This window comes from Artemia franciscana, chromosome 1 (assembly GCF_032884065.1).
Source record: "Artemia franciscana chromosome 1, ASM3288406v1, whole genome shotgun sequence".
NCBI lineage: Eukaryota > Metazoa > Arthropoda > Branchiopoda > Anostraca > Artemiidae > Artemia > Artemia franciscana.
In genome coordinates, this window is record NC_088863.1 from 50,140,675 (window position 1) to 50,162,928 (window position 22,254).

General features: G+C 36.1%; 1 protein-coding gene across 2 annotated transcripts in view; it reads left to right on the forward strand.

The window, feature by feature from the left end:
• The window catches only part of LOC136031022 (ankycorbin-like), a 129,994-nt gene that overhangs the window by 56,494 nt on the left and 51,246 nt on the right, over positions 1 to 22,254 (forward strand). The window contains exons 4-6 of one of the 2 annotated variants that reach the window (XM_065710206.1): positions 5,920 to 6,021; positions 15,121 to 15,318; positions 18,519 to 18,617. In XM_065710206.1, the coding sequence (XP_065566278.1) occupies positions 5,920 to 6,021; positions 15,121 to 15,318; positions 18,519 to 18,617 (399 nt within the window). The remainder of the gene's footprint in view (positions 1 to 5,919; positions 6,022 to 15,120; positions 15,319 to 18,518; positions 18,618 to 22,254) is intronic. The other variant, XM_065710214.1, reaches the window with a different exon arrangement.

Below are 22,254 nucleotides of genomic sequence, written 5' to 3' on the forward strand. Positions count from 1 at the left end.
AGCGCTTCGGTGTAGACTTGAGAAAATATGCTGATCCATGAAGTACACTGGTATCCGAGGTCATTGCATTTCCTGAGGCAAAAATAATTTCAGTGATTTAAAGAATATGAAAATTGGAACTTGGAATATTAAAAATGACTATCGGATTGGTATATTTACTGACGAATTGAGAGGATTCGAACTGGACTTAATAAGAGTTTCAGAAACTCATATTCCAGAGGCAGGAAGCATGAAACTAGGTGATATAGAATTTATTTATTCAGGCACGAAGGATGAGGTACATAGACAGGGAGTAGGGCTCATGATAAATAAGGAAACTGCTAAGTCTTGTTTAGGCTGGGAAGGTGTTGATAATAGAATACTAATTGCTCATTTTATGATTAAAAGTTCAGGGTATCAGTTATAGGGGTATATACCCCTGTTGAACCGACTGACGGAGATACTAGTGACTCAGATGAATTCTACTTAAAGTTAAAAGCGGATGAAGATTTGCTGGATGTTTTCCAGAGAAATTCCCTACGGATTGTTCTGGGTACCCGGCTGACTGAACGTATTTCAAACAGTAGGTTGTACGAAAAATGTGGTTCAATTCCGCTTTCTAGGGCTATAATGAAAGAAAGGTTGAGATGGCTAAGGCACGTTCGGCGGATGAAGGATGACAGATTACCAAAGATAGTCTTTTTCGGCCAACCGTCTAGGGCTAAACGGAGAGCAGGTAATCCTCGTCTGGGGTGGGAGGATGTCATAAAGAGATAATTAAAGAAAATGGTAACTTCCTAGGAGAAGGATGGAGGAGGGGCGTGCGTAGCTATGTTGGCCTCAGGTGGCTTGGTGCTACGGTGAGTTGTTAGTATATATATATATATATATATATATATATATATATATATATATATATATATATATATATATATATATATATATATATATATATATATATATATATATATATATATATATATATATATATATATATATATATATATATATATATATATATGTATATATAGCGTGATTTTAAGGGCTCTTCTTTGATACATCGTAATTCATAATTTAGCTAGATTCACTCCTTTAGGAATTTGATAGCTTTACTGCCTCATGTTTGGAATAATTAATCCTCAGAGTAACTTATAATTGGCAATCCTTCGTAGTACTAACTTGTTTCGTTCCTTAACCCTAACATTAAAAGTGCCATCTCATCACCCAGCTGGCTTTTATGACTTTTTTTTTTTACCTGATGTCATTTGGAAAATTAATGTCTTCAAGCGAAAATTAAAACACTACATTTCCTTGCAGTCAATGGTTTGTTTTTTGTTTCATCAATTTTGAGGATGAACTTTATGTTCTACAAATTGTCGTAAGCTCCTTTGGAATACCATCAGCTCCTTTGGAATCTTGCTGTGTCAAGAGAAACTGTCCCTTTTTGTGTGACTAATAAATATAAAAAAAAATATTCACAAACCAAGTTTTCCGAAGAAAAGTAAAGAATTGCATTAAACGAAAGATGAGCGGAAGTAAAACTAATAAATCACCATCAATAAATAAATTAAGTTCAAAACTTACAGGAATAACAATAGATAACCGAGTCAGACAAAACAAGCAGAAACTAAAAGGAAACAGAGTAGGGCTACCGCCTCCTGTGTTTTCTAAGGACCAAAAAATAATTTCCATTTTACTGAAAACAATTTCCATTTGAAGCTATGTGTTTTTATTTCTAATAATAAAAAAAAAAATATTACCTTCATAACCAAAATTACAGAAAAAAAAATATTAGTGACTTGAATATCAATTATGATATTTATTCCTGAATTCTTAATAATTTTGAATTTTTAAAGCTAGAGAGAAAACGTTCAGAAAAGAGAAAACTTGTAAAATGCATCCCCAACAACGTACTCTGAAAGTTTGAACTTAATATTTTAAGCCGTTCTAGAGATACTGCTAATATATCCTTTTGACAATCTTCATGCAGATAGTTTAATTGATTTAGTTCAATAGTAGCAGCAGTAATAATAGTGGTAGTATTAGCAGTTGAAGTAGTGGCAGTAGCATTTAAATATTGCCTGTCGGTTACTTAAACATTTCCCACAACAAGCCCTGCAAGTATCAATTTAATGCTCCGAGTCAATCATGGGATATTGCTAAAACGTCCTTTTGACAACCGGCATGCACAGAGTGTTTTGATTCGGTTCAACTTCCTCCTCAATATTCCTTAAAACTTTTAGCTTCATATTCTCACCCTTAGTAGTTGTATTAGTAGTAGAAGTACCAGTAGTAGTAGTAGTAGTAGTAGTAGTAGTAGTAGTAGTAGTAGTAGTAATTGTTGCTGTAGCAGTAGTAGTGGTAGTAGTAGTATTGGTTGTAATAGAAATAGCAGTAGGATTAATGCTAGTACTGAGTAACGTAGTGAGTGATAGCAGTTGAAGTATTAGCAGTAGTAGTGTGCATATATTGCCTCTTTGTCAACTGTTATTCCCTTCATCATTCCATCATTTCCTGAAATTTTCAACTGAATGCCCTACGCCATTCCTGAGAACAGCCCTTTTGACAACCTGCATTGACATAATGTGTTTTTATTTAGTTCAACAGTCCCTTCAAAATTCCCTAAAAGCTTCACCTGAATACATTTGGTCTTTTTGGATACCAAAGGTCAAACGTATCCCCCTCCCGATAACGAATATTATATATGAACAATTAGCGAATTGCAAAACTTACAGCCCTTTCCCTGAGGTTGGTGGGGGCATGATATCCCCAAAGGCATGTTTATTGGGCCCGTCGAGTATACTGTAATAAAAATTTATTTCAAAATTTTATTAGATGTTTTTGGGGGAAAATGGACATGGGAGGAGGGATGTTTACCCTCCGAGGATATTTGACCTCAAATCAGATTTGACTCTTTAAAAGGCCACTAGAAGGCCCTTCCGAAGTTTCTACGACAACTCCCTCCGTACGAAGGGCCCTAGTGAAGAAAAAAAAAAGGATAAATAATACCTTGGACCCACTTCGTTCCTTACTGAGACAGCGCTATTGTACTGCGTATGAAACGTTTATTCAACCCATCTGGAGTCATTCACAGAAGATTGGTAATTTTCTTCCGTTCCTTTGTTAGCTAATATTTTGTGGATAGCTCGCAGAAACAAAAATGTTAGGAAGCAAAAACTGTCGGTTATTAATTCTCCCGAACAAAAAAAGATAGATTAAAAAATTACTACAAATTCAGAAAATAAATTGAAACAGCGTACCAGGCTAACCTCTGTGTGAAATTTTTACAGGGTCCCTACAAAAGGCCTTAGGAATCCAGGTTGAGTCTTATACTCTCAAGTCATAGCATCTAGCCCAGAAGCTAGTCCCCTTGCTTTTATTGCACCTCAAATTCTCCAACAATTGTCTTTCAAAACCGATCTGTTTGTTAGATAAGTTTGTTACCATATTGGCTACTGATTTCTTGTTAGCTCTAACCGGGATTGTTTTTGTATCTCTTGGTAACCAACATATGTTAGAACAGTTAAACAAGAGCTAAGAGCTCATATGGCACTTGTGACGAGGACGGAAGAGTCAAGAGCTCATATGGCATGTGCCCTAGCAAAATTATAAAAATCAATAGATTGATTTAAAAGGAAAATCAGAGGCTTAATGCCGGTCGGAATCTAAATAAGAGCTCTGGGACATGAGTTCCTTCTAAATATCAAATTTCATTTAGATCCGGTCACCCGTTTTTAAGTTAAAAATACCTCATTTTTCTAATTTTTCCGAGTTAACACCCCCCCCCCTCCAACTCCCCCAAAGAGAGCGGATTAAGTCCGGTTATGTCAATCTCATATCTAAGACTTGTGCTTATTCTTACCACAAAGTTTCATCCCGATCTCTCCGCTCTAAGCGTTTTCCAAGATTTCCCGTTTCCCCCTCCAACTCTTCCAATATCACCGGGTACGGTCGGGATTTAAAATAAGAGCTCTGAGACACAAGATCCTTCTAAATATCAAATTTCATCAAGATCTGATCACCCATTCGTAAGTTAAAAATACCTCTAATTTTTCTCATTTTTTCCTCTCCCTTCAGTCGCCCAGATGGTGGAATTGGGGAAACTACTGTTATCAAGTCAGTTTGTGCAGGTCCCTGACACGCTTACCAATTTTCATCGTCCTAGCACGTCCAGAAGCATAGAACACGCCAAAACACGGGAATTCTCCCCAACTCCACCAAAGAGGTTGGATACGTTCCAATTATGTCATTCACGTATCTAGAACTTGTGCTGATTCTTCCTATCAAGTTTCATCCCGACCTCTCCACTCTAAGCGTTTCCCAAGATTTCTGTTTCCCTCCTCCAACCCCCCTATCCTATGTCCCCGGATCCAATTCGAACTGAACATGGAGCATCTGAGACATAAGATCTTTCTATATATCAAGTTTCATTACGATCCGGTCACCTATTCGTAAATGGGGGGTAAATTACACTCCCCCAAACTCCACCAAAAAGAGCGGATCCGGTCCGTTTATGTCAGTGACGTATCTTGGACTTGTGCTTATTCTTTCCACCAAGTTTCATCCTGATCTCTCCACTTTAAGCGTTTTACAAGATTTCCGGTGCCCCCCAACTTCCCCAATGACACTGGATCCGGTCGGGATTTAAAATAAGAGATCTGAGTTACTAGGTCCTTCTAAATATCAAATTTCATTAAGATCCGATCTCTCCTTCGTAAGTTAAAAATAACTGTTTTTTCTATTTTTTCAGAATTAACCCTCCCCCCCACTCCTCCAAAGAGAGCGGATGTGTTCCGGTTATATCAAACACGTATCTAGGACTTGTGCTTATTTTTCCCACCAAGTTTCATCCAGATCCCTCCACTCTAAGCATTCTCTAAGATTTTAGGTTTTCCCCTCCAACTCCCCCCATTGTCACCAGATCCGGTCAGGATTTAAAATAAGAGCTCTGAGACATAATATCCTTCTAAATATCGAATTTCATTAGGATCTGATTACCCATTCCTAAGTTGAAAATACCTCGTTTTTCAAATTTTTCCGAATTAATCTCCCCACCCACTCCCCCAAGATGATCGAATCGAGAAACGACTATTTCTAATTTAATCTGGTCTGGTCCCTGATACGCCTGCCAAATTTAATCGTCCTAGCTTATCTGGAAGTGCCTAAACTAGCAAAACCGGGACCGACAGAATTTCCGATCGCTATATGTCACTTGGTAAATACCAAGTGCCATAAAGACCACTAATGTTTATCCAATTTTGTATTCACGACATTATCCTCGTTCTTCACTTCATTCTATTGCCAATAAGGTATATGTACAAACAAGATTGTTTCATATGATTATACGCTCCCAATGTTTAGAAAGATTCTGACTCAATCAGTTCCACCGGGCAATGCCCAATTATTTTCAAAAAAATGATACATTCCTTCTTCCTCGCGGAAATCTTTCCACAAGGTCCTATCCTTTTTACATTCACTGGCGAAGGACTTATGGAAGGAATTCACTTTTTTTCAGGGGACGGTAAGGCTATGTAAACGTGGTAAGGTGGGTTGAATGGAACGCATAAAAATTATAGAAGCAAGGTGAAATTTTTGGGATTTTGGGAGGTGGGGAGTGGCATGGATTAAATGGTTCAATGCGCAAGGATCTTATAGGGTGCTGTATAAAGTGCTAACACGATCATTTGGCTGCATAGAGCTTAATTAAATAAAATTGTCAGAGCAAATAAGCTTCTGAGAAATTAAAACCTCATTACTGAATTTTTTGCGCACATTATTATCAGTTCAAAATTTACACATATTCTGTTAGTTACACAACATTTTATTATGATTACGACTAGTCGTATTCTGTTTTATCTTTATCAATAGTATGTATTACTAATGCAATAAACATTAATTCGAATAATTATCCTTTACTTAATTTAGTGAACTTTCTTTTAGGCTATGTCAACTCCGTTACAACGTGCAGCAGCCGAAGGGCATCTGGAAATTGTTATGCAGCTGATTCGCCATGGTGCTGATTCAAATCGTCAAGATTTAATAGTAAGTCAAGTGCTAGTTATACCTATTTAGCAGAACCGGAAAACCCCTTTTCACTTCAATTTTCAACATGATTTTTTTACATTAACATTGACAATACGTGTTTTAAATGACGCCCTTTAAACTTTGTGGTTGTGAAAAAAACTACAATTCTTCCGGACTCTAAAACTTGGCGGGAGCATTTCGATTCAATCCCATTGTAATTATTGAAGTTTTTGCTTCGTTATTTTCTTATACTTTCGTTTTATGAAATATTAGAAGATTGTAAAAAGCGTGCATAGGCACGCTTTTTACAATATGGATCCACATAGTTTATTTTGACTCAGTTTTACATCCCCCCCCCCTACTTTCAAGTTTTTAACTTGATACCCCATTTCATTCCTAAGATATTGCATTTGTGCCATTTTGACAACCTGGATGCATCTAAACTCTTTTGATTTAGTTCAATAGAATTAGTAGTAGCAATAGTATTAGTTGTAGTACTTAGCAGCAGCAATAGTAGTAGTAGTAGTAGCAGTAGTAACGGTCGTAAGCAGTTGCAGTTACATGTAGTGACATATAGCAATCGCAAATTCTGTCGGTCTGTCGGTCCCGGTTTTGCTACTTTAGGCACTTCCAGGTAAGCTAGGACGATGAAATTTGGGAGGCGTATCAGGGACCGGACCAGATTAAATTTGAAATAGTAGTTTTCCCGATTTGACTATCTGGGGAGAGTGGGGGCCCATTAATTCGGAAAAATAGAAAAATTAAAGCATTTTTAACTTACGAACGGTTGATCAGATCTTGATAAAATTTGATATTTGGAAGGATATCGTGTCTTAGAGCCGTTATTCCCGACCGGATCTGGTGACATTGGGGGGGGGGGAGTTGGGAGGAGGAAACCTAAAATCTTGGAAAACACTTAGAGTGCAGGGATCAGGATGAAACTTAGTGGGAAAAATAAGCACAAGTCCTAGATACATGATTGACATAACCGGAACGGATCCGCTCTCTTTGGGGTAGTTAGGGGAGGGAGGGTAATTCTGAAAAATTAGAAAAAATGCGGTATTTATAACTAACGAACGGGTGATCGGATCTCAATGAAATTTGATATTTATAAGAATATCGTTTCTCAGAGCTCTTACTTTGAATCCCGACCGGATCTGATGACATTGGGGAAGGATCTGGGAGGGGGAAACCTAAAACTCGGAAAACACTTAGATCGGAGGGATCTGGATGAAACTTGGTGGGGAAAATAAGCACAAGTCCTAGATACATGATTGACATAACCGGAACGGATCCGCTTTCTTTGGGATAGTTGGGGGGGGTGTTTAATTCTGAAAAATTAAAAGAAATGACGTATTTTTAACTTGCGAAGGAGTGGTCGGTTCTTCATGAAACGTCATATTTAGAAGGATCTCGTAACTCAGATCTCTATTTTAAATCTCAACAGGATCCAGCGTAATTGGTGGGGGGCAGTTGGGGGGACCGGAAATCTTAGAAAATACTTAAAGCGGTGAAATCAGGAAACTGGATGGGAAGAATAAAAACCTGTCTAAGATACGTGACTGACATAACCGGACCGGATCTGCTCTCTTTGGTGGAGTTGGGGGTGGGGGTATAATTTTGAAAATTGAGGTATTTGTAACGTACGAAAGGGTGACCAGATCTTAATGAAATTTGATCAAACAGTTCATGGTAACGAACTGTAGTAAGGAGCGACCCGGCTCAATAGTAGCCAAAACTCTAAAAAATGGAATTTTGATACCAATAGCTACATCAAAAGAATACCATTTTAATGCTGATTTTAAATATATTAGCTTCATCAAGTTTAGTCCTACCCATCAAAAGTTACATTTCTGAGAAAATTTGCGTTATTTTTGAAAATAGGGGGAACACCCCCCCCCCTAAAAGTCATAGAATCTTAACGAAAATCACACCATCAGATTCAGCATATCAGAAAACCCTACTGTAGAAATTTCAAGCTCCTATCTATAAAAATGTGGAATTTGTATATTTTGCTAGAAGGCAGATCACGTATCCGTGTTTATTTGTTTGTTTGTTTTTTGTTTTTTTCCCAGGGGTAAGCCCCCTCCCGCGTGGTCCCCTCCCACGCTAATTATTTTCCCAAAGTCAACGGATAAGAATTCTGAGATAGCCATTTTATTCAGCGTTGTCGAAAAACCTTATAACTATGTCTTTGGGGACGACTTACTCCCCCATATGTCCGTGGGAGGGGCTACAAGTTACAAACTTTTATCAGGGCTTACATATAGTAATAGTTATTGAAAAGTGTACAGGCGTTTTCACATGGATTTTTTGGTTGGGGGAGGGGTTGAGAGGAGGGCAATATGCTGGGGGAACTTTCCATCGAGGAATTTGTCATGGGGGAAGAAAATTTCCATGAAGGGAGCGCACGATTTACTAGCATTATTTAAAAAAAAAAACAATGAAAAAATAAATATGAAAAAGTTTTTTTTCAGCTGGAAGTAAGGAGCAGCATTAAAACTTGAAACGAGCAGAAATTATGACCCATATGAGGGGCTCACCTCCTCCTAATACATCGCTGTTTACGCTAAAGTATTTTTAGTTATTTCAACTATTTATTCTACGGCTTTTGTGATTCAGGGGTCATTCTTAATGAATTGGGACAAAATTTAAGCTTTAGTGTAAAGAGCGAGGTACTGACGAGGGGGCGAACCCCCCCCCCCATCTATGTAATGAAACATGAGAGTACAAAAGTTATTTACGTAATTTAATTTATAAGTTAGGTATATCTTTTACTAATAAAAAGATTCGTAAAAAATTAAAAGTTCTAGTTGCCTTTTTAATTAACTAAAAAATCGGAGGGCAACTAGGCTTCCTCCCCCGCTCTTTTTTCTCAAAATCCTTAGATCAAAATTATTAGAAAGCCATTTAGCCAAAAAAAATAAATATGCAAATTTCATTTTAATTATTCCTCTGCGGAGAGCCAAAATCAAAATATGCATTGATTCAAAAACGTTCAGAAATTAAATTGAAAAAACAAGTTTTTTTTTAACTGATAGTAAGGAGCGATATTAAAACTTAAAACGAACAGAAATTACTTTGTATATGAAAGGGGCTGCTTCCTCATCAACACGCCGCTCTTTACTCTAAAGTTTTTACTGTTTTAAAAAGAAGAGTTGAGAGAAAGAGTCAAACTTTAGAGTAAAGAGCGGGGCGTTGATGAAGAAGCAGCCCCTTTCATATACGAAGTAATTTCTGTTCGTTTTAAGTTTTAATGTCGCTCCTTTCAGTTAAAAAAACTTGTTTTTTTTTACTTAATATTTAGAAGGATCTTGTGCTTTAAAGCTCTAATCTTAAATTCTGACCAGATCCTGTGACATTGGGGGGAGTTGGAGGGGGAAATCGGAATTCTTGGAAAACGTGAAAATTGGGGTATTTTTGTCTTACGAATAGGTGATCGGATTTTAATGGAATTTGATATTTAGAAGGAATTCATGTCTCAGAGCTCTTATTTCAAATCCCGACCAGATCTTTGCCATTGGGGGGATTTGGAGGGGGAAATCTTGGAAAACACTTGGTGTGGAGGAATCGGGATGAAGCTTGGTGGATAGAATAAGCAAATGTCCTTGATACGTGATTGACGGAACCATAATGGATTTGCTCTCTCTGGGGGAGTTGGGAGCAAGGATTCAGTGATTTGGCAAGTCAGGTGCTTCTGGACGTGCTAAGACGATGAAAATCAATAGGCGTGTCAAGGACCTGCACAAATTGACTTGATAAAGTCGTTTTCCCAGATTCGACCATCTGGGGGGCTAAAGGGAGAGGAAAAATTGGAAAAAATTAGGTATTTATAACTTACAAGTGGGTGATCGGATCTTAATGAATTTTGATACTTAGAAGGACATCGTGACTCAGAGCTTTTATTTTAAATCCTGACCGGCATTAAGCCTCTTATTTTCCTGTTAAATCAATCTATTTATTCATAGAATTTTGTTAGAGCTCATACCATATGATCTCTTGGCTCTTAGCTCTTCTTGCCTCGTCACAAGTGTCATATGAGCTCTTAGCTCTTGTTCAGTTTAAAACCTCCCTTAATATTCTCTAGAAGCTCCACCTTATATCTTTAATCTTCAACGTCTCTCTTGATATTCCCTGATGAGTAGCAGTAGGAGTAATTGCAGTAGTAGTAATTGCAGTAGTAGTAATAGCAGTAGTAGTATGAACATTGTGCCTTTTGGTTATTTTAACATTTCCCTCAACATGCCCTGAAAGTTTCAACTTAAGACCAAAAGCTGTCCCTAGGATATTCATGATGTGCTCTTTTGACAACCTGCGTACACATTGGCCTATTGTTTTTTGATTCAACTTAACGTCCTTCTAAACATCTTTATTTATGATGGAAAGGCAGTCTGGTCTTCGTCGCTATTTACATCTGAATAATCCCTGAAACCTTCATAGCTTTAACCTATTAATAGTAGTAATAGTAGCAGTACTATACATGTAGTGCCTTTTCATTAGTTGAACATCTCTAGGTTTGTTCAAAATCCCCTTTAACATCCCCTGAAAGTTTCAACTTAATGCCCTAAATCAGCGGTTGCCAACCTTCAGACGTTCATGGACCACTAAATGTAACATTTTCTATTTGGTGGACCACGGGGCACTAATATGAATTTACACACACAAACACACACACACACATATATATATAGTAATTATTTTTTTGAAAGAAGAAAAAAAACGCCATTTTCTAGTGTGATGCTTGCTTTTGTATATTTGAAATCATGATATGGATATTCAGTTTCAATGATATTACTGCGGGGCAAAGACCTGCATTGATCACAAGCCGATAGTGGTACCGAACTTCAATCACTGTCACAGATGAAAATGCTTCTTCAAATAAATATGTAGTTGAAAATTGAACCAAAATTTTCATATCTTTCGCACTCAGTAATATTTATTCATTTTTGAGAGAGGCCCAAAAATAAGCTCTTGATAAAGAGGACTTGAGTTTTAGTTTGAGACGATCAACACAAGAAAAATCAATTAGGCTTTCCGTTTCTTTTATGCTTAATTTGTCCTCTTCGGTGTTAGATGCAAGTGAATGTATTATCTGCACATTTCCATGTCTGGGACCTTCTTTCCTTGGGTAATAAAAACTAAAATGTTATGTCAGTGACTGCAAGTTTGCCTGTTGAAATTATAGATACCTCTTGACGGCTGAAATCCTCCCCTTACATATATTCATCAATAGTCATAAACATCTGTAGACGTTTATCTGCCAAACGAGTTTACCACCGTTATTTTCTTCCGAAAACCGTCTATCTTTCTTCTTAAAGTAAAAACAGCCTTAATTTGTCCTTGTCCATAGATAAGTTTAGCTCATTTAACAAAGAAAAATATCCGCCTGGTATGCCAGCTTAGCTACCCACTCATCATCGGACAAGAGTCCTTGATATTTCTGATTATTTTGCCGCTGAAACAAAAAATCTAATTTCTTCATGCAAGACCAACAGTCGGCTCAGTATTTTTCCCCTCGATCACTTTTCAGTATGAAGAAAAAGGTGAGTGTACTGGGAACCAATGTTTTTGCAGAGCATTTCAAACATCCGAGAATTCTGAGCTTTATGTCTAATTTCATTTACAAGTTTTATAACACTGGGTAATACTTCGTTTATTTCTAGTGACATTTCTTTTTTTTTACCAGAAGCTACTTACGATGTATAATGCAATGGGTAGACAAAATGTCTGGTTGACTATCATTTTTTTACTTTTGCAACAACTCCTCAGCAACGTCCATTTTTGTGTGTAGCACCGTCTTTACGACAGCCAATGCCTTTTTTCCACTCAATTTCGTGCTTCAGGAAGTAACCATCAAGGGCTTTAGCAATCTCGAAGTTAGTTACTCTGCCCTGCAAGTTCAGCGGGAAAAAAGTTCTTCTTGTAATTCTCCATGAAACTCAAATCTTACAACAAAAGGACAAGTGCTTTGTTACTGACGTCTATAGATTCATCAAGTTGCATGGAATAAAATAGTGCATTTTTTCCATTGTTATAATTTGTTTTTCCGTGTCTTCAGCAATGTATTCAATTCTGTCCCAGAAAATGATAGCAGACATAAGAATCAACTTCAGTTTTTGCACAGCTTGTTTTCCCAAGACAGCTTCACAGGCTTAAGACCCCTATTTGTTTTTTTTCATACCTTCATGTGCTCTTTGAAAATATTCATGTGGTTTGCAAGTGAATTTTAAGTATTGAAAGTTTCACGACATAATTTCACGATTTCATGATAAATAACATAAAGAAGCCTTGGGTTCAGCTCACTACAGGGACTCAGTTCTTGAATAGATCCAAATTTCAGGTAGTCTGAATCATATTTTCTCGATATTTTGCTGTTTTTTTCGCATCCTTTTTGAATGTTCTTTGTAATATTGTCTGACGAAGACTGTGGATTCTCTGGTAAGTCTAATTCACTGATCAGCTGTCTATTATTGCTATTTTTATCGCTTTATCTTTACTTTGTCCAAAGAAGTACAAAATATTCACTTGCCTTTTCTCACTCATTATGGGTCCTTGCCTTTTTTTTTCAATAGTTTCAGGAAAGTCCATTAATTAAATAATTTTGAAATTGATAGCTGTGCTTATCACATGTTACAAATTTGAGACCACTTGCTCACATAAGTATTAGTTTACTTTCAAAGGCTCAAGAAGCTAATGCCAGAATTAATGCCAGGTTTGCTTCTGACTCAATTGGACTGTCTGTCTAGGCTTTTTCTACAATAGCCATGACTTGATGCCCACAACTATTCTATTTTAAATAAAAAATCAACGCTATTCTGGCAAAAGTGTATTTTATTCCTTATATCACCGCAAGGGTAGACTGCTGCTTAATGTTTCAGGCATTTCACTTATATGAATTTTTCACGATAGCCTAATATTACTATTACTCTATCTACTACCACTACTAGTGCTACCATTATTACTATTGCAACTAAAAGGGGTATAGCTAAGGTTTTTAAGGTGGAAACTTGAAGGACTGTTGAAGGGATGTCGAACTAAATCAAAACATACTACTTGTATGCAGGTTGCGAAAAGGTTGTATCAGGAATATACCAGTGACGACTTAGAGTATTAAGTTGAAACTTCACGGGCAGGTTGAGGGGGATGTTGAGCTAACCATGAGGCACTATATACATGCTACTAATACTACCACAACTACTACTACTATGACTAGTGCTGCTATTATGATTGCTGCTACTACTGAAGCTAATGGCATTAAGATAAAATGTCCAAGGAATGTTTAAGAGGAGGTTGAAATTAATTTAAATACAATGTGCATGCATACTGAAATTTTTCCGCAGAAATACAGAGGCAAAAAGAAATGCATCCAGTCATAGATGTATGCGCATTCAAGAATGTGCAGCAGTAGAAATCGTTGAATGTATCCTTACATAGATGTATGCTGATTCAAGAATGTACAACAGAAATTTTTTTAGCCTTTTCCAGACGTAATAAAGCTTATAATATTAAATAACTTTTAAATTTTAATCTATGATCAGCTTTATTATCTTTGCTTGTTTTTTATGTTCATGAAATGTAAAAAACATACACTGTTTAATAATGATCCATTTTCATCGCGGACCACCTAAACATTTTCATGGACCACAAGTGGTCCATGAACCAGAGGTTGGGGACCGCTGCCCTAAGCCAAACCATTCGTAGGATATTGCTGATGCGCCTTTTGACAGTCTGCATGCACATTGTGATTTTTTATTTAGCTTAAAATGCTCAACTTCATTCCCTGAAAGTTGAAAGTAGTAATAGTAATAGTGCCAAGCACATGGTGCCTTTTTGTTTGATCAATATCCCCTCAACATGCCGTAAAATTTCAACTTTATACTTTAAGACTTTCAGTTAGTTCAGTGTCCTCCTCTACATGCTAAATCGTTTTCATCTTAATGCTCTAAGGTGTTCCTAAAATATTGCTGTTATGCTTTTTTTACAGTATGCATGCACATTGTATTTAAATTAATTTCAACCTCCTCTTAAACATTCCTTGGACATTTTATCTTAATGCCATTAGCTTCAGTAGTAGCAGCAATCATAATAGCAGCACTAGTCATAGTAGTAGTAGTTGTGGTAGTATTAGTAGCATGTATATAGTGCCTCATGGTTAGCTCAACATCCCCCTCAACCTGCCCGTGAAGTTTCAACTTAATACTCTAAGTCGTCACTGGTATATTCCTGATACAACCTTTTCGCAACCTGCATACAAGTAGTATGTTTTGATTTAGTTCGACATCCCTTCAACAGTCCTTCAAGTTTCCACCTTAAAAACCTTAGCTATACCCCTTTTAGTTGCAATAGTAATAATGGTAGCACTAGTAGTGGTAGTAGATAGAGTAATAGTAATATTAGGCTATCGTGAAAAATTCATATAAGTGAAATGCCTGAAACATTAAGCAGCAGTCTACCCTTGCGGTGATATAAGGAATAAAATACACTTTTGCTATAATAAAACAGGATATTCAATTGAAGCAGAATGTACTTGGGAGAGTACTTGAAAGTACTTAAGAATTTATTGTTACTTGAGACCTTCAAGTACCTATTTATTTTAATTAAGTATTAAGTACTCCAGGAAGAATGTACTTAAGTAAAACTCAAGTATCTTGATTTTGTACTTAGTGGTAATTGAAGTACAAGTACTTGAAGCACTTCCCAACACTGTTGAAGAATAAGTTAATGCATCTCAAACTCGTGACTGCAACGTAACAATTTTCTTGCTTATCAGTTCTTAACCCCTGCTTTTGAAACTCTTTTTGATTATAATAGAGACCGTCAAGATTATAAAACTAGAAATGCGGATAATATAACTCATGAGTGTAAAAGCACCACTCGGGCATCTTAAGCTTTATGTCATTATGATCCTTATGTATGAAATAAACTGCTTAATTTTGCAAACAATTTTCCTAGTCATCCTGCTTTCGAGTCAAGGGTCCCTTTATCTTATTAGCAATTTTGGGGAGTTGGCCATCTCTGAACCAAAGAAGCTAAGGATTTACTAAACTCGAAACTTCTAAAGTAGCAGCTAAGCCGAATTTTTTTTTATTTACAGTAAAGTTTTGTCTTTTCCTTTAGCATGGAAACTGTGCATTGCATGAAGCATCTTGGCGAGGCTACAGTCAGACAGTGAATTTTCTTTGCAAGGCAGGAGCTAATCCCAACATAGTCAACAGGGCTGGATTTTCTCCTTTACACCTAGCCTGTCAGAATGGACACAACCAAACCACAAGATATCTTGTCCTCTCTGGGGCTTTCCCAGACCAACAGAATAGTGTAAGTAATTTTTTTTCTTTTTTAACTGACAATATCTTTATATTTTATTTTGATTCTTTCATTTGGAAATCCTGAGTAAATTTGCTTTTGACGACTCTATTCCAAAAAGTATTTTCTTCGCTTTAGAGCGGATATCAATTCCAATGACCCAACCCAAGTTTTCGCTACATATTTCGAATTTAACAGAACTAATGATCTTTGAATAGATTGGGATCTTTTTAATAGATCTATTTGTGTAGGGCTAAACGGATAGCAGGTCGTCTACGGTTGGGGTGGGAGGATGTTGCAAAGAAAGATCGAAGGGAAGTGGGAACTTCGTGGGACGGTGTAAAAAGGGAGGCTTTGAATAAATTGGTATGGAGGCGGAGCATACGTAGCTGAGTTGGCCTCAGACGGTTTGGTGCTACGGTGAGTGTTATATCAAAGGTGCTAATTTGATATTAGTAGTAGTAGTAACGATCACATTGCAATGTTCCAATTTTTTAGTTAGGGTTTAGTAAACAAAAATCAAATAAATAGATTTTACTGTAAGAGAGAAATATATGTTTTAGTAGTCCTGTTACTTGACTAATAGATTACCTTTTAAGTACTGTAGTGTTTCTGGAAATCAGAGCTAGGAACATCTTAACATTAAACATCTTAATATCTTAAAGTCGCCGATGTGTCTTAGAAAAGAAAATTAGAATCGCAACTAGGAATACTGGTAAAAATACTTTAAGTTTAACAGAGAAGAGGAGGACTTGATTAGAATATTGGAATCTACCTACAGTAATGACAGTGGTCACGTATGGTTCTGTAGTGCTCCGAAAAACGGATGAGGACTTGCTAAATATTTTCCAGAGAAATTGCCAGCAGATTGTTTTGGGTATCCGATTAACTGACCGTATCTCAAATAGAAATCAGCATTAAAAACGTGGTTCAATTCCGCTTTTTAGGGCTATAATAAGAGAAAAGTTGAGATGGCTAAGGCGCGTTCTGCGGATGAAGGATGACTGATTGCCAAACAATGTTTTTGTCGGCCAACCGTCTAGGGCCAAACAAAAAAGTAGTCGCCCCAATGGGACGGGAGGATGTTGTAAGGACAGATTAAGGAGAATAGGAGCTTCCTGGGAGGCGGTAAAAAGGGATTCTTTGAACAGATTGAGATGAAGGAAGAGCTTGCGTAGCTATGTCAGTCTCAGGTTCTTTGGTGCTACAGTGAGCTGTCAGTAGTACTAGAAGTATCCTCCCTCCAGTTGTATCACTTTTTTACATGTCTTTTACTTTTGCTTCAAATCACTGAAGCACTGATAGTCAAAAGAAAACATCTATGTTACTTTATCTCAGGATTACGAATGAACTTAAAACAGACGGTATTTATGCAACTAAACCGAAAATAATGACTAATATTTACTCAAATAATAAAAATTATGAGCATCCAGGAAATTAGAACAATGCTAACTCGAATCATAGATCTAAAGCTTACATAGGATACAACCTCAGCTAAATATACCGATATTAGTCAGGTTTTCTGTTTCCAAATCGAAGCAGAGGTATTAGTTGTATGCTAAATATATGTAACAGTTGCAAATACAGATATCGGTCTTCAGGCCATAATATACTTTCCGGTAAAATCATTAGATTTTTAACGATTTCATCCAAAATGTTTTACATAATTCTGAGCGTAATAAGGTCTTTCTCCTGTTCGACTAAAACTTGGCATTTCTCCATGACAGATTTAGTCTAATAAAAGGTTCTTGTTCGCTGGTTGTTCGCTTGGTTTAATAAAAGGTTCTATGCTTCGCTGTTTCTAGGGGCTGGTGTCATTTACATGGATATTGCGGGGTATTCTCCTCTAAAGATAGAAGAGCCTTGTAGGCCAGATTTACAATCTTCAGAACGAAATAAAGTTTTAAATTGTTCATTAGACGTCCAGCCGCTAAAAAAAAAAAAACAAAAAAAAAAACGATAAAGGCCTGTCCATTCTCGCTCGTGCAATTTTTGAAATAGCAGAAGTGCTTCATATGAAAGCCTTCTATTAGAAAGGTAATACGAGCGACTGTGGTAATTATGGAGGCATTAGCTTGGTTTCTGTAGGAAGCAAATTACTTAGTATGATGATACTTTTTAGACTTAGAGATGCAGTAGAGAAAGTTATAAGAGAAGGACATTGTGGTTTTAGGAGAAGGAGAGGATGTATCGACCAAATTTTTATGCTTAGATTAGTAATTGAGAAGTGCCTGAGTCATCAGACCCCTCTGGACCTCAGCTCTATAGATTATGAGCAAGCGTTTGATTCAGATGATAGAAGAGCTTAAGAACTTTAAAAAAAAATCCCGCAGAAGAGGCTTTTCAAGGAAAAGTAATTTGCCTTCTTAAGACCAGAACGTAATGTGCACTTTACTGAAAAACAATTTTATTTCAAGCTATGGGTTTTTATGTCTTACAACAGAAAAAAAAAATCACCATAATAACCAAGATTACTGAAAAGACAAGATGAGTGTAGATCGATAGTTTAATGTATACTGATATCATTCTGAAATATCTCAAGAATCTAGGAATTATTATAGTTGTAAAAGAAAAAATGTTTAAAATGTATTTTGTTATCAGTAAAGAGTAAATTACTTTTTGGTCTCTAAAAGGCAGAGCGCTAGCCCTACACTTCTTTGTGAAACAAAGCACAAATGTTCCTTAACATTCATAAGAAATAATATTTTTTTCAGAAAAAGTTTTTTATCAAAAAGCTATAAAAATAAAAGCAGAAAGAGCAATTCCCTTTAGAACAAGATGTTTTGAGGAAGTGGATTGAGGAGTATAGTCGTTGCAGCAATAGCTGATCCTTGTAAAGGGCCATTATAAAGGGAAATAAAAAAATGCTTTGAAAGAAATTGCTTAATGATTGAGATTTCAAAGCTGATCAGGAATGGTAACTCTCATCAAGATAATACGTTAACAGTGAGAATTGATTACAAAAAGAACTTATGAGAATTTGAAAAGAGCTTGAAACCCTTGAAAATGGCGGAAGAGCACAATATAGATTGCACAATTTGAACTATTATGGTTGGGAAAGCTGGAGGTTTTCTTTCTCCCTTTTTAAAAACAAAAAACAAATCACATTTTAACGTCAGAGCACTGATGTGTTTTTTTGTTTGTTTCTTGTTTTTAACGCTTTTATGTTCAGTTAATTATGCCCTGTCTGTAATAGTATATGTAAATTTTAGTATGGTGATACGGCTCTTCACACTGCTGCTCGATATGGTCATGCAGGCGTTACACGCATTCTATTAAGCGGAAATGCCAACATAAACGTCCAAAATAAGGTAAGGTTTTACCATAGTTTCCGATAAATGGGTCCGTCGTCTTGGGCTATGTATTAAGCCAAGGAAGAATCAAAAGCATGAATTTGTTTCGGTGGGAAGACCCAGCACTTTTGAGCAGGGAGGAAGACATCAATAAAAAAAGGAAAAAAAGACCAAAAAAGTAACGCTGATTTGCATTTTATTGTCCACAGGATTTACATATATACACTGTGATGATTACAGTCAAGATTGCTTTACATGTTTATTCTGTCAGAAAACTGGCGTTCATCATCCAATACCTGGACAAGAAACAAAACTGGAGTTTCTCGCATAGTTTCTAGTAGGAGGGCTTTCTCAATTATTTATAAAGCATTGTGCCTCTAGAGTAAGCTTAGTCCAAGTATAAGACTTTTTTTTTTACCAATTTAAATCTGAAGCAGGATTGGAGCTGGTGGCTGAGTAAACCGATGATATGAGTGGGGTTAATGTTTAAAACAATTTGGTTTTCTTTTCATTCTTTTTTCGGGGTATTTAATTTTACTTGCTATCAAAGTAACGAGTGAGACAAAAATGTTTTATGGTTTCGGGTTATAATCTGTAATATTTTGTATATGTGTGGTTTTTCATCTTTTAACTTGGTGCGTGGATTCATTCCCTAATTTTAAATTCTTAAAAAATGGTTTCGTGATTGAAATTAAAATTTTCTTCTTCAGAAGCATACCCTTGCAATCTTAGATTTTAATGAGCTAATGGTTATTATTTTGGTTTTTGATTCATGCTAAATTAAACAAAAAAAAAGTTTTTTTTTAACTGAAAGTAAGGAGCGATATTAAAACTTAAAACGATCAGAAATTATTCTGTATATGAAAGGGGCTGTCCCCTCCTCAGCGCCCCGCTCTTTACGCTAAAATTTTTATTGTTTTAAAAAGTAGAGTTATGAGAAAGAGTCCAACTTTAGCGTAAAGAGTGGGAAAGTTGAGGAGGGGGCAGCTTCTTTCATATACGGAATAATTGCAGTTCTTTTTTTTTGTTTTAATGTCGCTCCTTACTTTCAGCTAGAAAACTTTTTTTTTCAAATTTCATTTCTGAACGTTTTTGAATTAATGTTGGTTTTGATTTTGGCTCACCGTACATGAGTAATTAACACGAAATTTGCTTATTAATTTTACAATTTTTGGCTAAATGGCTTTCTAAAAGATTTGATAAGACGTTTTTGAGAAAAAGGGGCGGCGGAGGGGGCCTAGTTGCCCTCCATTGTTTTAGTTACTTTAAACGACCACTAGAACTTTTAATTTTATTTACGAACATTTTTATTAGTAATAAATATACATAACTTACACATTAACTTACGTAGCGAACTTCTATTATGAGGGAATTTGCCTCCTCGTCAATACCCCGCTCTTTCCACTAAAGTTCAAATTTTGTTCCAATTCTTTAAGAATGACCCCTGAATCACAAAGGTCGTTTATTTAGAATAAATGGCTCTTTTAAAATTACTAAAAATTCTTTAGTGTAAAAAGTAAGGTATTGAGGAGGAGACGAACACCCTCATAAGACCCTTGAATCACAAAGGCCGTTTAATTAGGATAAATAGTTCTTTTGAAATTACTAAAAATATTTTATCGCAAAGAACAAGGTATTCAGGAGGGGAGAACCCCCTCATATACGTAATAATTTCTTCTTCGTTTTAAGCTTTAATGTTACTTTTTACTTTCAGTTGAAAAAACTTTTTTTTACTTAGTTTCTCATTATTTTTTTTTTAGTAACGTTGGAAAATCCAGCACCCCCCTCATGAAGATTCTCTTCCCCCATGATAAATTCCTCCATAGAAAGTACTCTTAAGTAACCCCCTCACTCCAACCCCCCTGCCATCATAAAAAACTCACCCTGAAAACGTCAGTATACTTCCCAATAACCAGTGCTATATCAAAACAGTGGGCAAAGTTCATATCTTGCAGCCCTTTCCCCGGGGACTGTTGTCCTCAAAGACATAGTTTTTCGATTTTTCGACTATTCTGAACACAATGGCTATCTAAAAATTTTGATCCGGTAACTTTGGGGAAAAAATAAGCTTGGATTGGGGCCTAGTTACCCTCCAATTTTTTTTGTCACTTAAAAAGAGCACTAGAAGTGTTTATTTCAGTTAAAATGAGCCCTCTCACAACATTCTAGGACCAATGGGACGATACGATCACACCTGGAAAAAGAAACAAAAAGAAACAACAAATAAACACGGATTCTTGATTTTTCTTCGGACAAAAAACAAAATTCCACATTTTTGCAGATAGGAACTTGAAACCTCTACAGTTGGTTCTCTGATACGCTGAATCTGATGGTGTGATATTCATTAAGATTCTATAGCATTTAGGGAATGTTTAACCCTTTTTTCGAAAATAAGACAAATTTTCTCAGTCTCGTAACTTTTGATGGATAAAATCAAACTTGATGAAACTTATGTATTAAAAATCAGGATCAAAATCTGATTCTTTTTGATGTGTATATTGGTATAAAAATTCTTTTTTTTTAGAGTTTCGGTTGCTATTGAGTCGGTTGGTCCTTACTACAATTCGTTACCACGAACTGTTTGATTATTCTATTACTGCTCCTATTGGAAAAAGGCAGGAAAATAAGGGGTGAATTCCAGAAATCCATGGAGTCATGGCTCTGAAGGCATCGGTGTGTGAGCCTGAATGAAAGGCTAAGCGTGACACGTTTTCAAGCCTGATGAAGGTCTATGAGAAGGCCCGGATGAGGGGTCTCCTTTTGTTCCGTTCCTTTTCCCGATTTAAAAAGCCTTTTGCAAAAATTCCAGTATATTGCAGACTTTTTTTTAATTAGCCCAATTTAGCTCAAATTGCCCCAACCTTGACCCCCAAAAAACGTATGCACTAGTATATTTAGAGGATTCAGACAATCCCTGAAAAGCGATATATTGCGTTACGCGATGCATTTTTTGTATATTTAACGGGCATGTGAAAAAAAAATTACATAACTTAATACCCATTTCCCAAAATGAGCTAGACACTTCCAGGAAATTGACCTATCTACGCCACTCAGTAAAATACGCGAAATTCTATGCATGATCATTACTTTTCCCACCTACAACTATTTCGAAGTAGGAGTAATTTCTACTCTTTTTTTCAACATCGGCTACGTCTCCACAAATTATTTTTTTTCTTTTCTTGACAAGCAGGTAAATTAGTTCAATTAAAAATATGGTGCTAATTGTCCATTATTTAAACCTAGGATAATTGTTAGTATTGCTTATTAATGAGACTTTTTTCGCAAAAAAAAGTGCTAATTTATCTATGAGTCAATAAAAATGTAACAGTATATAATAACAAATAAAACTTTTAATTAAGACAGTGTTTAACTACAAATATAGTACTGTCTCTATAAAACATAGCCGATTGTTATATACTTCTATATTTTCGTTTTATTTACGAATGGAATAATAATGCAGTTTAAAAACACTTAGCTAAACTGATCAAGATGAAATCATGCAATTCTACAGAATAATCTTGGAGCCTTCAACTAATTAAATAAAAAAAACAAGTTTTTTTAACTGAAAGTAAGGAGCGACATTAAAACTTAAAACGAACAGAAATTACTTCGTATATGAAAGAGGCTGCTTCCTCATCAACGCCCCGCTCTTTAC